At 43.1% G+C, this 21319-nt stretch overlaps 1 protein-coding gene across 1 annotated transcript; it reads left to right on the top strand.

Annotated features, from left to right (window-relative positions):
• The first annotated feature begins 2625 nt into the window (after positions 1-2625).
• Positions 2626-8564, top strand: LOC117326474 (uncharacterized protein PF11_0207-like). The gene is made up of 6 exons (XM_033883222.1): positions 2626-2735; positions 3147-3600; positions 3907-4356; positions 4621-5112; positions 5293-5868; positions 8448-8564. The coding sequence occupies exons 1-6, from the start codon at positions 2626-2628 to the stop codon at positions 8562-8564; spliced, it is 2199 nt and encodes a 732-aa protein (XP_033739113.1).
• Positions 8565-21319: the final 12755 nt, after the last annotated feature.

The raw sequence follows: 21319 nt of genomic DNA, 5'->3' as shown, positions 1-21319 counted from the left end.
GTGAATCACGTGATTAAAGTCTCATATGAGACTTCACGCGACATCTCGCCAGGTCATGTGGGCGTGGTCGATCACGTGGGCGTGGTTAATACAAATATGACCGCGAAATGTTTACAAACTCGGGAGATGAATCATATAGTTTATATATGTTAACATATTAGCCTGTATGGGCAGGTACATGTATGTCGAAAAAATATTGATGTTTCGATATATGTGTGTATTTTCTACCCACACGACGGTAGTGAAACATCACTTAAGTGCGGACCCGGGGCACACACACACACACTTTTTTTCACTATAAAAGGAGTTAGTCGGCCAAAACATCAGAAATCTTCGGATTAGTTGGTCATATATTTCTGTCGGATAAAGGAAACGCTAACGTAACCGGACCACGCTAACGTAACCGGACCACCCTAACGTAACCGGACCACACTAACGTAACCGGACCACCCTAACGTAACCGGACCACACTAACGTAACCGGACCACACTAACGTAACCGGACCACACTAACGTAACCGGACCACGCTAACGTAACCGGACCACACTAACGTAACCGGACCACCCTAACGTAACCGGACCACCCTAACGTAACCGGACCACCCTAACGTAACCGGACCTCGCTAACGTAACCGGACCACCCTAACGTAACCGGACCACGCTAACATAACCAGACCACCCTAACGTAACCGGACCACGCTAACGTAACCGGACCGCGCTAAGATAACCGGACCACACTAACGTAACCGGACCACGCTAAGGTAACCGGACCACGCTAACGTAACCGGACCACCCTAACGTAACCGGACCACCCTAACGTAACCGGACCACCCTAACGTAACCGGACCGCGCTAACGTAACCAGACCACCCTAACGTAACCGGACCACGCTAACGTAACCGGACCACACTAACGCAACCGGACCACACTAACGTAACCGGACCACCCTAACGTAACCGGACCACCCTAACGTAACCGGACCACCCTAACGTAACCGGACCACGCTAACGTAACCGGACCACACTAACGTAACCGGACCACCCTAACGTAACCGGACCACCCTAACGTAACCGGACCACCCTAACGTAACCGGACCACCCTAACGTAACCGGACCTCGCTAACGTAACCGGACCACCCTAACGTAACTGGACCACCCTAACGTAACCGGACCACGCTAACATAACCAGACCACCCTAACGTAACCGGACCACGCTAACGTAACCGGACCGCGCTAAGATAACCGGACCACACTAACGTAACCGGACCACGCTAAGGTAACCGGACCACACTAACGTAACCGGACCACCCTAACGTAACCGGACCACCCTAACGTAACCGGACCACCCTAACGTAACCGGACCACGCTAACATAACCGGACCACGCTAACGTAACCGGACCACGCTAACGTAACCGGACCACGCTAAGGTAATCAGACCGGTACTTTTTGACCTGCTTCCTCTCACGATTCCCTGTCAATCCAAGAAACCAGGAAGAACAAGAGCTATCGTGATACCAGAAGGTGTGGTTCACGGAAGTCGTTGGCTGACGATCCTGTGTATAGTTTTATCAAATACCGTATCACTATGACGTATTAATAATCGATTAGGTTTTAATTAAAGAACATCATACACATCACCATGGGTGCGTACTTCCTGTGACCTGTCATTTAGCAAACGTCCATCGGTCCCCGTTACAATATACGGTCAACAATACACGTACAATATATAGATAGTGCCCGATGCAATCTAACCTATTGTATCGGCCACATTTCTATAGATACAATTAATGTAGTGGTGCAATTTGATGGCGACTATCTTCAATCCTGTCTCTGTTTCCCCCCTGTCAAAATGCACTATCAATTCTCGGATGCCAGTCGATTTAAAACGGGTATTCACATCAATGATGCGCAGTGGTTCTGGTGTCAGAAAGAAACAGGAAAACGCCTGGCCCGGTGGTTTTGATATCAGAAAGAAACAGGAAAATGCCTGGCCCAATGGTTCTGATATCAGAAAGAAACAGGAAAACGCCTGGCCCAATGGTTCTGTTATCAGAAAGAAACAGGAAAATGCCTGGCCCAATGGTTCTGTTATCAGAAAGAAACAGGAAAACGCCTCGCCTAGTGGTTCTGTTATCAGAAAGAAACAGGAAAACGCCTGGCCCAATGGTTCTGATATCAGAAAGAAACAGGAAAACGCCTGGTCCAGTGGTTCTGTTATCAGAAAGAAACAGGAAAACGCCTGGCCCAATAGTTCTGATATCAGAAAAGAAAGAGTAAAACTCCTGGCCCAATGGTTCTGATATCAGAAAGAAACAGGAAAACGCCTGGTCCAGTGGTTCTGTTATCAGAAAGAAACAGGAAAACGCCTGGCCCAATAGTTCTGATATCAGAAAAGAAAGAGTAAAACTCCTGGCCCAATGGTTCTGATATCAGAAAGAAACAGGAAAACGCCTCGCCTAGTGGTTCTGTTATCAGAAAGAAACAGGAAAACGCCTGGACCAATGGTTCTGATATCAGAAAGAAACAGGAAAACGCCTCGCCTAGTGGTTCTGTTATCAGAAAGAAACAGGAAAACGCCTCGCCTAGTGGTTCTGTTATCAGAAAGAAACAGGAAAACGCCTGGCCCAATGGTTCTGATATCAGAAAGAAACAGGAAAACGCCTGGACCAGTGGTTCTGTTATCAGAAAGAAACAGGAAAACGCCTGGCCCAATGGTTCTGATATCAGAAAAGAAAGAGTAAAACTCCTGGCCCAGTGGTTCTGTTATCAGAAAGAAACAGGAAAACGCCTGGCCTAATGGTTCTGATATCAGAAAGAAACAGGAAAACGCCTCGCCTAGTGGTTCTGTTATCAGAAAGAAACAGGAAAACGCCTCGCCTAGTGGTTCTGATATCAGAAAGAAACAGGAAAACGCCTCGCCTAGTGGTTCTGATATCAGAAAGAAACAGGAAAACGCCTCGCCTAGTGGTTCTGATATCAGAAAGAAACAGGAAAACGCCTGGCCCAATGGTTCTGATATCAGAAAGAAACAGGAAAACGCCTGGACCAATGGTTCTGATATCAGAAAGAAACAGGAAAACGCCTCGCCTAGTGGTTCTGTTATCAGAAAGAAACAGGAAAACGCCTCGCCTAGTGGTTCTGTTATCAGAAAGAAACAGGAAAACGCCTCGCCTAGTGGTTCTGATATCAGAAAGAAACAGGAAAACGCCTGGTCCAGTGGTTCTGATATCAGAAAGAAACAGGAAAACGCCTGGACCAATGGTTCTGATATCAGAAAGAAACAGGAAAACGCCTGGACCAATGGTTCTGATATCATAAAGAAACAGGAAAACGCCTCGCCTAGTGGTTCTGATATCAGAAAGAAACAGGAAAACGCCTGGCCTAGTGGTTTTGATATCAGAAAGAAACAGGAAAACGCCTGGCCTAGTGGTTCTGATATCAGAAAGAAACAGGAAAACGCCTCGCCTAGTGTTTCTGTTATCAGAAAGAAACAGGAAAACGCCTGGTCCAGTGGTTCTGATATCAGAAAGAAACAGGAAAACGCCTGGCCCAATGGTTCTGATATCAGAAAGAAACAGGAAAACGCCTGGACCAGTGGTTCTGTTATCAGAAAGAAACAGGAAAACGCCTGGCCCAATGGTTCTGATATCAGAAAGAAACAGGAAAACGCCTCGCCTAGTGGTTCTGTTATCAGAAAGAAACAGGAAAACGCCTGGCCCAATGGTTCTGATATCAGAAAGAAACAGGAAAACGCCTGGACCAATGGTTCTGATATCAAAAAGAAACAGGAAAACGCCTGGACCAATGGTTCTGATATCAGAAAGAAACAGGAAAACGCCTGGACCAATGGTTCTGATATCAGAAAGAAACAGGAAAACGCCTCGCCTAGTGGTTCTGTTATCAGAAAGAAACAGGAAAACGCCTGGCCCAATGGTTCTGATATCAGAAAGAAACAGGAAAACGCCTGGACCAATGGTTCTGTTATCAGAAAGAAACAGGAAAACGCCTGGCCCAATGGTTCTGATATCAGAAAGAAACAGGAAAACGCCTGGACCAGTGGTTCTGTTATCAGAAAGAAACAGGAAAACGCCTGGCCCAATGGTTCTGATATCAGAAAGAAACAGGAAAACGCCTCGCCTAGTGGTTCTGATATCAGAAAGAAACAGGAAAACGCCTGGACCAATGGTTCTGATATCAGAAAGAAACAGGAAAACGCCTGGACCAATGGTTCTGATATCAGAAAGAAACAGGAAAACGCCTCGCCTAGTGGTTCTGATATCAGAAAGAAACAGGAAAACGCCTGGCCCAATGGTTCTGATATCAGAAAGAAACAGGAAAACGCCTGGACCAGTGGTTCTGTTATCAGAAAGAAACAGGAAAACGCCTGGCCCAATGGTTCTGATATCAGAAAGAAACAGGAAAACGCCTCGCCTAGTGGTTCTGTTATCAGAAAGAAACAGGAAAACGCCTGGCCCAATGGTTCTGATATCAGAAAGAAACAGGAAAACGCCTGGACAAATGGTTCTGATATCAGAAAGAAACAGGAAAACGCCTGGCCTAATGGTTCTGATATCAGAAAGAAACAGGAAAACGCCTCGCCTAGTGGTTCTGTTATCAGAAAGAAACAGGAAAACGCCTCGCCTAGTGGTTCTGATATCAGAAAGAAACAGGAAAACGCCTCGCCTAGTGGTTCTGATATCAGAAAGAAACAGGAAAACGCCTCGCCTAGTGGTTCTGATATCAGAAAGAAACAGGAAAACGCCTGGCCCAATGGTTCTGATATCAGAAAGAAACAGGAAAACGCCTCGCCTAGTGGTTCTGATATCAGAAAGAAACAGGAAAACGCCTGGTCCAGTGGTTCTGATATCAGAAAGAAACAGGAAAACGCCTGGACCAATGGTTCTGATATCAGAAAGAAACAGGAAAACGCCTGGACCAATGGTTCTGATATCAGAAAGAAACAGGAAAACGCCTCGCCTAGTGGTTCTGATATCAGAAAGAAACAGGAAAACGCCTCGCCTAGTGGTTTTGATATCAGAAAGAAACAGGAAAACGCCTGGCCTAGTGGTTCTGATATCAGAAAGAAACAGGAAAACGCCTCGCCTAGTGTTTCTGTTATCAGAAAGAAACAGGAAAACGCCTGGTCCAGTGGTTCTGATATCAGAAAGAAACAGGAAAACGCCTGGCCCAATGGTTCTGATATCAGAAAGAAACAGGAAAACGCCTCGCCTTGTGGTTCTGATATCAGAAAGAAACAGGAAAACGCCTCGCCTAGTGGTTCTGTTATCAGAAAGAAACAGGAAAACGCCTCGCCTAGTGGTTCTGATATCAGAAAGAAACAGGAAAACGCCTCGCCTAGTGGTTCTGATATCAGAAAGAAACAGGAAAACGCCTCGCCTAGTGGTTCTGATATCAGAAAGAAACAGGAAAACGCCTGGCCCAATGGTTCTGATATCAGAAAGAAACAGGAAAACGCCTCGCCTAGTGGTTCTGATATCAGAAAGAAACAGGAAAACGCCTGGTCCAGTGGTTCTGATATCAGAAAGAAACAGGAAAACGCCTGGACCAATGGTTCTGATATCAGAAAGAAACAGGAAAACGCCTGGACCAATGGTTCTGATATCAGAAAGAAACAGGAAAACGCCTCGCCTAGTGGTTCTGATATCAGAAAGAAACAGGAAAACGCCTCGCCTAGTGGTTTTGATATCAGAAAGAAACAGGAAAACGCCTGGCCTAGTGGTTCTGATATCAGAAAGAAACAGGAAAACGCCTCGCCTAGTGTTTCTGTTATCAGAAAGAAACAGGAAAACGCCTGGTCCAGTGGTTCTGATATCAGAAAGAAACAGGAAAACGCCTGGACCAGTGGTTCTGTTATCAGAAAGAAACAGGAAAACGCCTCGCCTAGTGGTTCTGTTATCAGAAAGAAACAGGAAAACGCCTGGTCCAGTGGTTCTGATATCAGAAAGAAACAGGAAAACGCCTCGCCTAGTGTTTCTGTTATCAGAAAGAAACAGGAAAACGCCTGGCCCAATGGTTCTGATATCAGAAAGAAACAGGAAAACGCCTGGACCAGTGGTTCTGTTATCAGAAAGAAACAGGAAAACGCCTCGCCTAGTGGTTCTGTTATCAGAAAGAAACAGGAAAACGCCTGGTCCAGTGGTTCTGATATCAGAAAGAAACAGGAAAACGCCTGGTCCAGTGGTTCTGATGTCATATGTACTTTATTGTGTGAGATCAATATCCCCTCAGAGCTGTTTTCCACGATGATCTATTACTTTTGAAATCAACATTGACAATGCTTTAATTGGGAGTATTTATCTTTGTTGGCGTTAAGCTTGCAATATTATAGCAATATGATGGCTATTCTTAAATACCATTGACATGGTCTCATCCTTACCAGTTGATAACCGTATCAGCTGACTCCCCGTAATGAAGACATCCCTAACTTCGTTAGAGGTATTCTGTCGATAGTTACACTGATCCTATTATCTAATCCACTATAAAGGTGGTTTAGGATTTTATCTCTGGGACATCGATACACTTTAAATCGTTTCATGTTTAAAACTCCGGATCCCTACTCTCCACCGATCGCGAGCTCACACGACTTTGTTTCAATCCCTCCTACATAATGTTTAACTTTCTAGCCACGTTTTATTGGGCTGTTAAAAAAAAGGTCTGACAGTTGAACTCAATTAGGCTCCCTATACGCTTACCGGAAAATTCCCTAAAGATCTTGATGAAATAAAAATGTGTTATGACTTTCAAATTATCCACGTAAATGTCGAAATATTATTACGTGTCTTGAAGTCTTTCATTTCATTTAAGATTAATATTTAACAACTATTTTGAAATAAAATATTTTGAAGATGAAACTTTCTTGATAGAAACAAACACAACATTTGATAGCCTCCACATAATGACAAGACACTTAACCTTAATACATATTTACCTATTTACCGTAATATATCTCTACCGTAATATATCTCTACCGTAATATATCTCTACCGTAATATATCTCTACCCTAATATATCTCTACCCTAATATATCTCTACCCTAATATATCTCTACCCTAATATATCTCTACCCTAATATATCTCTACCGTAATATATCTCTACCGTAATATGTCTCTACCCTGATATACTGTATCTTTACCCTTATATATCTCTACCCTAATATATCTCTACCGTAATATATGTCTACCGTAATATATCTTTACCGTAATATATCTTTACCCTAATATATCTCTACCGTAATATATCTCTACCGTAATATATCTCTACCGTAATATATCTTTACCGTAATATATCTTTACCGTAATATATGTCTACCGTAATATATCTTTACCGTAATATATCTTTACCGTAATATATGTCTACCGTAATATATCTCTACCGTAATATATCTCTACCGTAATATATCTCTACCGTAATATATCTTTACCGTAATATATCTTTACCGTAATATATGTCTACCGTAATATATCTTTACCGTAATATATCTTTACCGTAATATATGTCTACCGTAATATATCTCTACCGTAATATATCTTTACCGTAATATATCTTTACCGTAATATATGTCTACCGTAATATATCTTTACCCTAATATACTGTATCTTTACCCTTATATATCCTCACCCTAATATATTCTCACCCTAATATATTCTCACCCTAATATTTCTTTACCCTAATGATATATTTACCATAACATACCAAACGGGCTCTCATATGCTGTTGAGTGAGGTAGTCACCAACTACTACAAGGAAATCCAACCACAAAATGACCCTGGCTATATATATGAATTATACATATATATGGACCATGATTTGGGAAATGGTACCAAGTTCCCGAGTGTAGAAATAACCAAGAAACTCAAAGTTGGAAGGCAGACATTTTACCAGTGCCCTCCCTCGAACCCGAACACACTACATCCCGAATAGTCCCGACAGAACTTACACTTCTATACATTACCACTACTCCATCACATCTACTCAAAAAAAGGAAGTGATGATGCTGCAGTTATGATAATGATATTTCATTCCAAAGATATTCTATTGATGCAAAAAATGATTTAGCACGTACATGTAATTATATGATAATACATGTATATGATAATTGAAGTACTGATATAAGGTTAAGGATCCCTATGTATGGAAACTAATTACAATTATTACATTTTTACCAGTGCAATATCGAAAATCGTTCACTAGTGTGGCTAATATTTTGATATGTATCACTCGTACTGCGCGCTCTTGAAAAATATCAAAATTCTAGCCCCACTCGTGAAATATATTTGGTATTACTGAAGATACTGTTAGATATCCTCTATGTGTTGGAAATAGTTTCAGAAGAAGAATAGGGTTGAAGGCACTCACTACATTTCTAGATGGTTAATTAGAGATATAATATGTGAAGTTTCCGTTTATCTTCATTTACACTTTTTATAGGTGGTGGGCCATACAAGACGGTTACATAAATCAGGCGAGTATTCAGCTCACTGGCGAATTCGACACAATTCTCTCCCACAGAGACTGTCAGAGTTATCGTTCTTGACGGTTGATTGACGGGTGATGAATGTGAACTTATCAGTGTGTAAAATACATCATTTACTTATCTTAATGAGGGTCGAGTTTCTGGTATAACAAACTACTTTTACCTGTAGTTAATGAAGGTCGAGATTCTGGTATATCAAACTACTTTTACCTGTATATAATGAGGGTCGAGTTTCTGGTATATTAAATTGCTTTTACCTGTATTTAATGAGGGTCGGGTTTCTGGTATATCAAACTGCTTTTACCTGTAGTTAATGTGGGTCGAGTTTCTGGTATAACAAACTACTTTTACCTGTAGTTAATGAGGGTCGAGTTTCTGGTATATCAAACTACTTTTACCTGTAGTTAATGAGGGTCGAGAATGTGGTATATCAAACTAATTTACCTGTAGTTAATGAGGGTCGAGTTTCTGGTATATTAAATTGCTTTTACCTGTATTTAATGAGGGTCGGGTTTCTGGTATATCAAACTGCTTTTACCTGTAGTTAATGAGGGTCGAGTTTCTGGTATATCAAACTACTTTTACCTGTATTAAATGAGGGTCGAGTTTCTGGTATATCAAACTATGTTTACCTGTTTTTAATGAGGGTCGAGTTTCTGGTATAACAAACTACTTTTACCTGTAGTTAATGAGGGTCGAGTTTCTGGTATATCAAACTACTTTTACCTGTAGTTACTAGTTAATGTGGGTCGAGTTTCTGGTATATCAAACTACTTTTACCTGTAGTTACTAGTTAATGTGGGTCGAGTTTCTGGTATAACAAACTACTTTTATCTTTATTGAATGAAGGTCGAGTTTCCGGTATAACAAACTACTTTTATCTGTAGTTAATGAGGGTCGAGTTTCTGGTATATCAAACTACTTTTATCTGTAGTTAATGAGGGTCGAGTTTCTGGTATATCAAACTACTTTTATCTGTAGTTAATGAGGGTCGAGTTTCTGGTATATCAAACTACTTTTATCTGTAGTTAATGAGGGTCGAGTTTCTGGTATATCAAACTACTTTTATCTGTAGTTAATGAGATTCGAGTTTCTGGTATATCAAACTACTTTTATCTGTAGTTAATGAGGGTCGAGTTTCTGGTATATCAAACTACTTTTATCTGTAGTTAATGAGGGTCGAGTTTCTGGTATATCAAACTACTTTTACCTGTAGTTAATGAGGGTCGAGTTTCTGGTATATCAAACTACTTTTACCTGTAGTTAATGAGGGTCGAGTTTCTGGTATATCAAACTACTTTTACCTGTAGTTAATGAGGGTCGAGTTTCTGGTATATCAAACTACTTTTACCTGTTTTTAAGAAGTGACGAGCTATAAAGACATAAATGACTTCTTTTTGAGTATGATTGAGGACGAGGGATATATTTCATTTGAATGTTTTACGTATTTTTGTTCAAAAGTAACACTGTATTTATGTGTGGTAAAATAGGTATTGGTTTAACCTACTCGATGCATCGGTAGATTGCTGTTCATTTAACAGAATATCATGATAAATGCGTGTATATTGTGTTACTAATTAAGATAGATCCGGAAGATAAAGCTGGTCATCGCCCATGTAGTAATATAATAGTGTCCAGCTTGACCTGGAAAATACTGTCCTATAAACAGCCTGGAATGGAAACTCTATTTGAGACAGTGACACGATACCATGGATAAACATCGAAAGCGAGACATGTATGTTACATTGGTCTGGATGAAATCTATACGCCTGTCCCGGGCCAGTTACACTCTACTGAGTGTAACATTGGTCTGGGTGAAAGCTGTACGCCTGTCCCGGGCCAGTTACACTGTATGTAACATTGGTGTGGGTGAAAGCTGTACGCCGGTCCCGGGCCAGTTACACTGTATGTAACATCGGTCTGGGTGAAAGCTGTACGCCGGTCCCGGGCCAGTTACACTGTATGTAACATTGGTCTGGGTGAAAGCTGTACGCCGGTCCCGGGCCAGTTACACTGTATGTAACATTGGTCTGGGTGAAAGCTGTACGCCGGTCCCGGGCCAGATACACTGTATGTAACATTGGTCTGGGTGAAAGCTGTACGCCGGTCCCGGGCCAGTTACACTGTATGTAACATTGGTGTGGGTGAAAGCTGTACGCCGGTCCCGGGCCAGTTACACTGTATGTAACATTGGTCTGGGTGAAAGCTGTACGCCGGTCCCGGGCCAGTTACACTGTATGTAACATTGGTCTGGGTGAAAGCTGTACGCCTGTCCCGGGCCAGTTACACTGTATGTAACATTGGTCTGGGTGAAATCTGTACGCCGGTCCCGAGCCAGTTACACTGTATGTAACATTGGTCTGGGTGAAAGCTGTACGCCTGTCTCGGGCCAGTTACACTGTATGTAACATTGGTCTGGGTGAAAGCTGTACGCCTGTCCCGGGCCAGTTACACTGTATGTAACATTGGTCTGGGTGAAAGCTGTACGCCTGTCTCGGGCCAGTTACACTGTATGTAACATTGGTCTGGGTGAAAGCTGTACGCCGGTCCCGGGCCAGTTACACTGTATGTAACATTAGTCTGGGTGAAAGCTGTACGCCGGTCCCGGGCCAGTTACACTGTATGTAACATTGGTCTGGGTGAAAGCTGTACGCCGGTCCCGGGCCAGTTACACTGTATGTAACATTGGTGTGGGTGAAAGCTGTACGCCGGTCCCGGGCCAGTTACACTGTATGTAACATTGGTGTGGGTGAAAGCTGTACGCCGGTCCCGGGCCAGTTACACTGTATGTAACATTGGTCTGGGTGAAAGCTGTACGCCGGTCCCGGGCCAGTTACTCTGTATGTAACATTGGTCTGGGTGAAAGCTGTACGCCGGTCCCGGGCCAGTTACACTCTACTGAGTGTAACATTAGTCTGGGTGAAAGCTGTACGCCGGTCCCGGGCCAGTTACACTGTATGTAACATTGGTCTGGGTGAAAGCTGTACGCCGGTCCCGGGCCAGTTACACTGTATGTAACATTGGTGTGGGTGAAAGCTGTACGCCGGTCCCGGGCCAGTTACACTGTATGTAACATTGGTCTGGGTGAAAGCTGTACGCCGGTCCCGGGCCAGTTACACTGTATGTAACATTGGTGTGGGTGAAAGCTGTACGCCGGTCCCGGGCCAGTTACACTGTATGTAACATTGGTGTGGGTGAAAGCTGTACGCCGGTCCCGGGCCAGTTACACTGTATGTAACATTGGTCTGGGTGAAAGCTGTACGCCGGTCCCGGGCCAGTTACTCTGTATGTAACATTGGTCTGGGTGAAAGCTGTACGCCGGTCCCGGGCCAGTTACACTCTACTGAGTGTAACATTAGTCTGGGTGAAAGCTGTACGCCGGTCCCGGGCCAGTTACACTGTATGTAACATTGGTCTGGGTGAAAGCTGTACGCCGGTCCCGGGCCAGTTACACTGTATGTAACATTGGTGTGGGTGAAAGCTGTACGCCGGTCCCGGGCCAGTTACACTGTATGTAACATTGGTCTAGGTGAAAGCTGTACGCCGGTCCCGGGCCAGTTACACTGTATGTAACATTGATCTGGGTGAAAGCTGTACGCCGGTCCCGGGCCAGTTACACTGTATGTAACATTGATCTGGGTGAAAGCTGTACGCCGGTCCCGGGCCAGTTACACTGTATGTAACATTGGTCTGGGTGAAAGCTGTACGCCGGTCCCGGGCCAGTTACACTCTACTGAGTGTAACATTAGTCTGGGTGAAAGCTGTACGCCGGTCCCGGGCCAGTTACACTGTATGTAACATTGGTCTGGGTGAAAGCTGTACGCCGGTCCCGGGCCAGTTACACTGTATGTAACATTGGTCTGGGTGAAAGCTGTACGCCGGTCCCGGGCCAGTTACACTGTATGTAACATTGGTGTGGGTGAAAGCTGTACGCCGGTCCCGGGCCAGTTACACTGTATGTAACATTGGTGTGGGTGAAAGCTGTACGCCGGTCCCGGGCCAGTTACACTGTATGTAACATTGGTGTGGGTGAAAGCTGTACGCCTGTCCCGGGCCAGATACACTGTATGTAACATTGGTGTGGGTGAAAGCTGTACGCCGGTCCCGGGCCAGTTACACTGTATGTAACATTGGTCTGGGTGAAAGCTGTACGCCGGTCCCGGGCCAGTTACACTGTATGTAACATTAGTCTGGGTGAAAGCTGTACGCCGGTCCCGGGCCAGTTACACTGTATGTAACATTGGTCAGGGTGAAAGCTGTACGCCGGTCCCGGGCCAGTTACACTCTACTGAGTGTAACATTAGTCTGGGTGAAAGCTGTACGCCGGTCCCGGGCCAGTTACACTGTATGTAACATTGATCTGGGTGAAAGCTGTACGCCGGTCCCGGGCCAGTTACACTGTATGTAACATTGATCTGGGTGAAAGCTGTACGCCGGTCCCGGGCCAGTTACACTGTATGTAACATTGATCTGGGTGAAAGCTGTACGCCGGTCCCGAGCCAGTTACACTGTATGTAACATTAGTCTGGGTGAAAGCTGTACGCCGGTCCCGGGCCAGTTACACTGTATGTAACATTGGTCTGGGTGAAAGCTGTACGCCGGTCCCGGGCCAGTTACACTGTATGTAACATTGGTGTGGGTGAAAGCTGTACGCCGGTCCCGGGCCAGTTACACTGTTTGTAACATTGGTCTGGGTGAAAGCTGTACGCCTGTCCCGGGCCAGTTACACTCTACTGAGTGTAACATTAGTCTGGGTGAAAGCTGTACGCCGGTCCCAGGCCAGTTACACTGTATGTAACATTGGTCTGGGTGAAAGCTGTACGCCGGTCCCGGGCCAGTTACACTCTACTGAGTGTAACATTAGTCTGGGTGAAAGCTGTACGCCGGTCCCGGGCCAGTTACACTGTATGTAACATTGATCTGGGTGAAAGCTGTACGCCGGTCCCGGGCCAGTTACACTGTATGTAACATTGGTCTGGGTGAAAGCTGTACGCCTGTCCCGGGCCAGTTACACTCTACTGAGTGTAACATTAGTCTGGGTGAAAGCTGTACGCCTGTCCCGGGCCAGTTACACTGTATGTAACATTGGTCTGGGTGAAAGCTGTACGCCGGTCCCGGGCCAGTTACATTGTATGTAACATTGGTCTGGGTGAAAGCTGTACGCCTGTCCCGGGCCAGTTACACTGTATGTAACATTGGTCTGGGTGAAAGCTGTACGCCGGTCCCGGGCCAGTTACACTGTATGTAACATTGGTCTGGGTGAAAGCTGTACGCCGGTCCCGGGCCAGTTACACTGTATGTAACATTGGTCTGGGTGAAATCTGTACGCCTGTCCCGGGCCAGTTACACTGTATGTAACATTGGTCTGGGTGAAAGCTGTACGCCGGTCCCGGGCCAGTTACACTGTATGTAACATTGGTCTGGGTGAAAGCTGTACGCCGGTCCCGGGCCAGTTACACTGTATGTAACATTGGTCAGGGTGAAAGCTGTACGCCGGTCCCGGGCCAGTTACACTGTATGTAACATTGATCTGGGTGAAAGCTGTACGCCGGTCCCGGGCCAGTTACACTGTATGTAACATTGGTGTGGGTGAAAGCTGTACGCCGGTCCCGGGCCAGTTACACTCTACTGAGTGTAACATTAGTCTGGGTGAAAGCTGTACGCCGGTCCCGGGCCAGTTACACTGTATGTAACATTGATCTGGGTGAAAGCTGTACGCCGGTCCCGGGCCAGTTACACTGTATGTAACATTGATCTGGGTGAAAGCTGTACGCCGGTCCCGGGCCAGTTACACTGTATGTAACATTGATCTGGGTGAAAGCTGTACGCCGGTCCCGGGCCAGTTACACTGTATGTAACATTGGTCTGGGTGAAAGCTGTACGCCGGTCCCGGGCCAGTTACACTGTATGTAACATTGGTGTGGGTGAAAGCTGTACGCCGGTCCCGGGCCAGTTACACTGTTTGTAACATTGGTCTGGGTGAAAGCTGTACGCCTGTCCCGGGCCAGTTACACTCTACTGAGTGTAACATTAGTCTGGGTGAAAGCTGTACGCCGGTCCCGGGCCAGTTACACTCTACTGAGTGTAACATTGGTCTGGGTGAAAGCTGTACGCCGGTCCCGGGCCAGTTACACTGTATGTAACATTGATCTGGGTGAAAGCTGTACGCCGGTCCCGGGCCAGTTACACTGTATGTAACATTGGTCTGGGTGAAAGCTGTACGCCTGTCCCGGGCCAGTTACACTCTACTGAGTGTAACATTAGTCTGGGTGAAAGCTGTACGCCTGTCCCGGGCCAGTTACACTGTATGTAACATTGGTCTGGGTGAAAGCTGTACGCCGGTCCCGGGCCAGTTACATTGTATGTAACATTGGTCTGGGTGAAAGCTGTACGCCTGTCCCGGGCCAGTTACACTGTATGTAACATTGGTCTGGGTGAAAGCTGTACGCCGGTCCCGGGCCAGTTACACTGTATGTAACATTGGTCTGGGTGAAAGCTGTACGCCGGTCCCGGGCCAGTTACACTGTATGTAACATTGGTCTGGGTGAAATCTGTACGCCTGTCCCGGGCCAGTTACACTGTATGTAACATTGGTCTGGGTGAAAGCTGTACGCCGGTCCCGGGCCAGTTACACTGTATGTAACATTGGTCTGGGTGAAATCTGTACGCCTGTCCCGGGCCAGTTACACTGTATGTAACATTGGTCTGGGTGAAAGCTGTACGCCTGTCCCGGGCCAGTTACACTGTATGTAACATTGGTCTGGATGAAAGCTGTACGCCGGTCCCGGGCCAATTACACTGTATGTAACATTGGTCTGGGTGAAAGCTGTACGCCGGTCCCGGGCCAGTTACACTGTATGTAACATTGGTGTGGGTGAAAGCTGTACGCCGGTCCCGGACCAGTTACACTGTATGTAACATTGGTCTGGGTGAAAGCTGTACGCCTGTCTCGGGCCAGTTACACTGTATGTAACATTGGTCTGGGTGAAAGCTGTACGCCTGTCCCGGGCCAGTTACACTGTACGTAACATTGATCTGGGTGAAAGCTGTACGCCGGTCCCGGGCCAGTTACACTGTACGCGGACTGTGCACTTTCTTTTCATCTCAACACTGGCATTATCAAAGATCAAGTGTTTAATTTAGCGTTTTGCGGAACGTTTGATTTTCTTCCTTTCAGCTGTTATTGAGATAAAAACAAATAAAAATAAAGTTCATAGCGCTGGTTTAGTTAAGGGTCCAGTTCCGTGCACGGCATTCAAGAAGTAGACTTTCACCCACCTGTACCAAGTACGCCCGTTATCTAAGTAAGATGAGAGCTTCTCCGTTTCTTCTTTTATGGCATTCCAATGACCTATCTCCCCTACCCCCGAGATATCTGCGGCTGTTATTTTCTCTCTCATTTGAGTTTTGTGGCGATCTTAGTTACAGTTTTCTTTCCGGCATGTTTCATTCATTCTGAAATATCAGAGGTACTTCCCTCCGTAATGGTTTCCGCTCGACTATTTTTGTTTACAAAACATCAGTTTTTGCACTACATTTGCTTATCACCTATTTACGATTTTGATCAGTTAGGAATTTCCAACTACATTTGTGTATTTTCACATTTTCCGGAATCTACCGTTTCGTGAAATTTATTGAGGGATATAGACAATCTTAAATTTGAATATTGCTCAATTTAATCAGAAAAAAATATAATTTGCTTCGACGATAACCATCTTTAACAATATGGGAAAATGTGTACTGGATTGATATATTCACTTCATCATATGGTTTAAGACAATCGATATAGCATTACCAGTGTTAGAGTATGTAAATAACGATGTCATATAGAAAAACAGAGATACTGATTTTAGAAAATCCACTCAAAGACTCGCCCTGTGTGTATTTTGTGTGACGGACCCCTGTATGTTCTTTGTGTGACGGTCCCTGTATGTACTTTGTGTGACGGTCCCTGTATGTACTTTGTGTGACGGACCCTGTATGTACTTTGTGTGACGGTCCCTGTGTGTACTTTGTGTGACGGTCCCTGTATGTATTTTGTGTGGCGGTCCCTGTATATACTTTGTGTGACGGTCCCTGTATATACTTTGTGTGACGGTCCCTGTATGTACTTTGTGTGACGGACCCTGTATGTACTTTATGTGACGGACCACGTGTATACTTTATGTGACGGTCCCTGTATGTCCTTTGTGTGACGGACCCTGTATGTACTTTGTGTGACGGACCATGTATGTACTTTGTGTGACGGACCATGTATGTACTTTATGTGACGGAACACGTGTGCACTTTATGTGACGGTCCCTGTATGCACTTTGTGTGACGGACCATGTGTGTGACAGACCATGTATGTACTTTGTGTGACGGACCATGTATGTATTTTGTGTGACGGTCCCTGTATGTACTTTGTGTGACGGACCATGTATGTACTTTGAGTGACGGTCCCTGTATGTACTTTGTGTGACGGTCCCTGTATGTAATTTGTGTTACGGACCCTGTATGTACTTTGTGACGGTCCTTGTATGTATCTTGTGATAATTTAAGAAATACATCAACTTCACAGATACAGTTTTATTTAAAACATTCAATTCTTTATATTTAAACTTATTTATAAGTACGAAAAATGACCTAAATCAGTGTTTCCACAACAGAAATTAATTTGAGGCGTTTTCTTGTGATATTTTATCGGTTTACAATGATACGATTCTTACTTAAAGTATAAAATCCCCGCGGACTCTAATTAACATTAATAGAGAACTCATTGATTATCCAAAATAAGCGAAGCTCTCCGTGTGATTTAACACACTGTAGTATCAGTCCCGAGATATAGATCTGCTGAACCTTGAATAAACAGCTTCTACTGAAATTCGAGATAGAACACGGATTCTATCTGATCCCTCATACTGCACTTCTGTGATTGATATATCCTTTCAACAGTGTGAAATCACAGCAGTAATTGCAATAAAGTTAATGCTTCATTACGCTTGGAATCCGGACACTTATCAGTCCGATTTCTGTGTTGTCGTTTAGAAAGGACTTCAGTGACGTTGACGAGATCACTAAGATCTATGACAGGTGACATTGGTGTGTTAAACATAGATGTGTTTGCTATCGTACCCAAATTGAAGTGATCACTTGAGCTGTCTACTAATATATTTTTCGATATTCAATTGAAATGAGGTCAGCTACTTGAAAATCGTATCGCGTCAAATCCAATTTCCTTGATAGATCCTCAGTTTTTGACAATCATTGAAGATAAAATCGAAACAGTACGTATTAAATTTTTCAGTTTGAAGTTTCGTTAAACCTTGTCATGGGTCATAACGCTCCATTAGCCGCTCTATGAAGCGTCTAAAACGACTTTCTTTGTAAGGACTGAGTGGTATGTGAAATGTACACAGCTTCTAGTTGTTGTTCAATGTGTGACTTATCTCGAAAACAAACAATCAAACAATTGACTTTTAATAGCTATATCATCGAAATTATAGTCACACTGTGTGCATACTTCCGTCTCAATTAGTATTGTACCATTCCACGAAGAGAAGACCATGGTTTCAGCTTTCTATACGCACTGCACGTATCGGATATTTTAGTTATGGATTTTTTATTATTTTTTTTTTCCATTTTGGTGTCTTAATGTTTTTTTTTACTTTTTCAGCTCCACGCAGAGTAGTCGCCGAATTCGAGAAATGCATTGTCACATTAAGGCTGTATGCTACCTTTGTATACTATTAACAATACGTCATGTTACTGTGTTCCAAACGAATTTTACATCTAAACTTTGTAGATATTCCTAGTACAACTGTAGAAGTCCGTCCGATTCACGGCGGGAGATGGGTGTGCCCTTTGGGAAAATAAAAATTAGTATTAGCTGTTAGAAACCCGGTTATATAAGAAGTAGAGCATTCATATAACATCCAACACATCTGAAATCTGCACAACACTCTCCTCATTGTGTGGAAAATTCATGGCCGTTTTCTCTCTTGAACGTTCTCTCGAAGTCTTTGGGTAAGGCCATTGAGTATAGGTATAATGATATACACATATTGTGTAATATTGACGTAGAAAATAAAGCTTAAGTCTCGGGTAAACTTGGAAGATAATGACCCGGATACATACGTAAATACATGTTGTAGCCATGATGAGCAAGTCATCGCATGCACTTCAGATAAACTAGCCAATTAAGCAGCCATTATAATTAAAAACAAAAGAAAACTCAATGTTCTATGAAATATCAAACAATCCCCACGCACATAACTTCAGTTACAAATGTACTTTTTTGTTTTGTTTTGAGTTATTCGTGTTGGTGCTGTATCAAGTCCAGGAGAATCGTGTATAACATGTATACAGAACAGTAATCGTATACCTAGCCAGGTCAAGCGTACAGACACTTTCCATTTTTACCTGAAATGGACAGGTGTTCGCAATACATCTATTTATAAACTGAGCTTATGATCGAATCTTTCAGCTCCGCCAGTTTTGACATTTATAGTAGTCGTCCAGTCCTGCTAGTTAAGGGTGTTATTCCAGGGCCCAAATAGAAAATAGACACGGCTAATATAACACGACATATTGCGAGTTGACATATAATTATGAATAAAGTATATAGTACACCTCAGGTATATGTGAACGGTATCCTTCAAAACATACGATATTTATACGCTGAAGAAACACTTTAATACCGATATATACGATATTGTATCGTCATCGAGATGTATCCTACATGTATTGTACTGATCACGGATACATTCTTTATACTTCTATAAGGCATTAGATTGTATGTAAAGTACCTTCGTACAAGATATTCTTTAACATGGGGTTTGGAATATCATGCTGTTTTTTGTTGTTTATATGAAATATTTCTCCCTTTTTTGTTTTCTTTTATCTATTATTGTTTTTGCTGTTTTTTTCTTTTTGTTTTTGTTTTGCTTTGTTTTGTTTTGTTGTTCTTTTAATAGTATCGAAGTCATAACAGTATACAGTTGTTTCATGCCATATCAGTCAACAGTCAAAACTGATACAGCACCAACACCGCAGGCCTCGGGAAATGAAACAACTGTTTTGATACCTGAAAAGGTGGCATGAAACACTGTTTTGTTACCTGAATAATCCACAAGATTTCACATATAGGCTATTTCATTAGGCTGAGGAACGCGTAAAAATCCTTCAGTTAACTGTTAATTTCGGCTATGGTGTATTTTAGAACTCAAAAGTGGACGTCCCTTTGGTCTCACAGTACACTGCCAGAATTCATACAGATCTTTCTATGACGTTTTATATGGTAGCCAAATCCCTGTTTTCAATAGATACAACAACCCCTGATTGGAGATTTCTTCGAACCTTTCTGACTTCGAATCAAGGCGTTGCTAGATATAATGTTTACAAATCACGATCTGAAAGACGCTTAATCGTAATCATTTGGTTGTTTGGGCGCGTGCGGATGTTCCTCGCTAGTTAACAGTCAAAACATATTGAACGGTCAACAGTCGAAAATAATCAATTTACATTCACATAGAGAGTCAGGTAACAATATAATACAACGATGAATGGCATTATTTATGTGTCTGCTTTATAGACAAAAAATAGCCCCTACTCCTACCATATCAACAAGACGATGCATCGACTGTGGAACGGAAGTACATGTAGGCTTTTTATCTTAGAGCTGTATAAAACGGATAGTCTGATTGGTCGCCAATTATAGTTAGTATTGTTTACAGAACTATCGACCAATCAGATTGTTCATTGCAAAACGGGTCTAAAATATATCACACTTCCTTTCCACAGTCGATGCATCGTCGGCTATCACGACCGCTTTTGGTCAATTTTTCACATGTTTAGATTATTATCAAAGGATAAAGGAATAGTATGCATTGATATTTAAGGATTCTAAACCATGTAACATCACTGAAGTTTGTGTGCTTTTATTATTAATTTAGTCGCATTGAATTTAAATTCAAAGTTAATCGACAACTTTTCAAGTGTTGCATCTTATTGATATAGATCTAGTAGGAAATGATATAGTAGGAGTAGGGGCTAATATTTTTTCTATAAGTTCTGATCAGGAACAGACGCACGTGGTCTTGTATACGTCAACGGAAATATGATTGCACTCGGAAGTGCACCTCTTTCCTGTTAACAATGTTCTGTGCGTCGGTAATACACCTTGTACGTGACCAGCAGATTTGGCTAGCCAATCAAACGCTGATTACTGTGATCATGGCACGCCGTCATTGTTCCTGGAAATTATTTTTGTCGTAAGAATTCCACGAAGGCGACGGGACCACAACCTAGGCAAAATGGCACTGTGGGACTGAAATTATAGATGACATTTCATTGAGAAACAAATTACGAAATTTACAACAGAACACATTTCACACCATAGGTACAGATTGTAATAGCAGTGTAAAATGTAGTAAAAGAATGTGTGAATAAGTTTACGTATTGGGGTATAGGCCCTGCCAAAAACCACAATACATACATGTGTTATAAAAGTATCCATTGTTATGTGCGATGATTTAGAGAAAGGTAAAAAAAACATGATCTGTCCGTCAAAGGTATATTTAATCCTTTTGATAAAATAGTAAAGCATATCTTGTATGATTCTGAAATCTGGAGAGTCTTATTTTTTTGTCCCCTCGGTCGATGATCAATACGCCGAAGGCCTATTGTAATTAATTAGAAAACATCTTAGGTGGTGTACAGCTTGAAGAAATAAAAAAATTAATTAATAAATGAGGTGTAAAAATAAAAGGTTAAACAAGGTTTGTTAAGATCCAGTACCTCTATTGGACCATACCGTCGTTATTACTTACTATACCCTATATATATA

The sequence above is a fragment of the Pecten maximus genome, chromosome 4, assembly GCF_902652985.1.
Source record: "Pecten maximus chromosome 4, xPecMax1.1, whole genome shotgun sequence".
In the NCBI taxonomy this organism is placed as follows: domain Eukaryota; kingdom Metazoa; phylum Mollusca; class Bivalvia; order Pectinida; family Pectinidae; genus Pecten; species Pecten maximus.
This window is presented reverse-complemented; position numbering and strand designations above follow the sequence as displayed.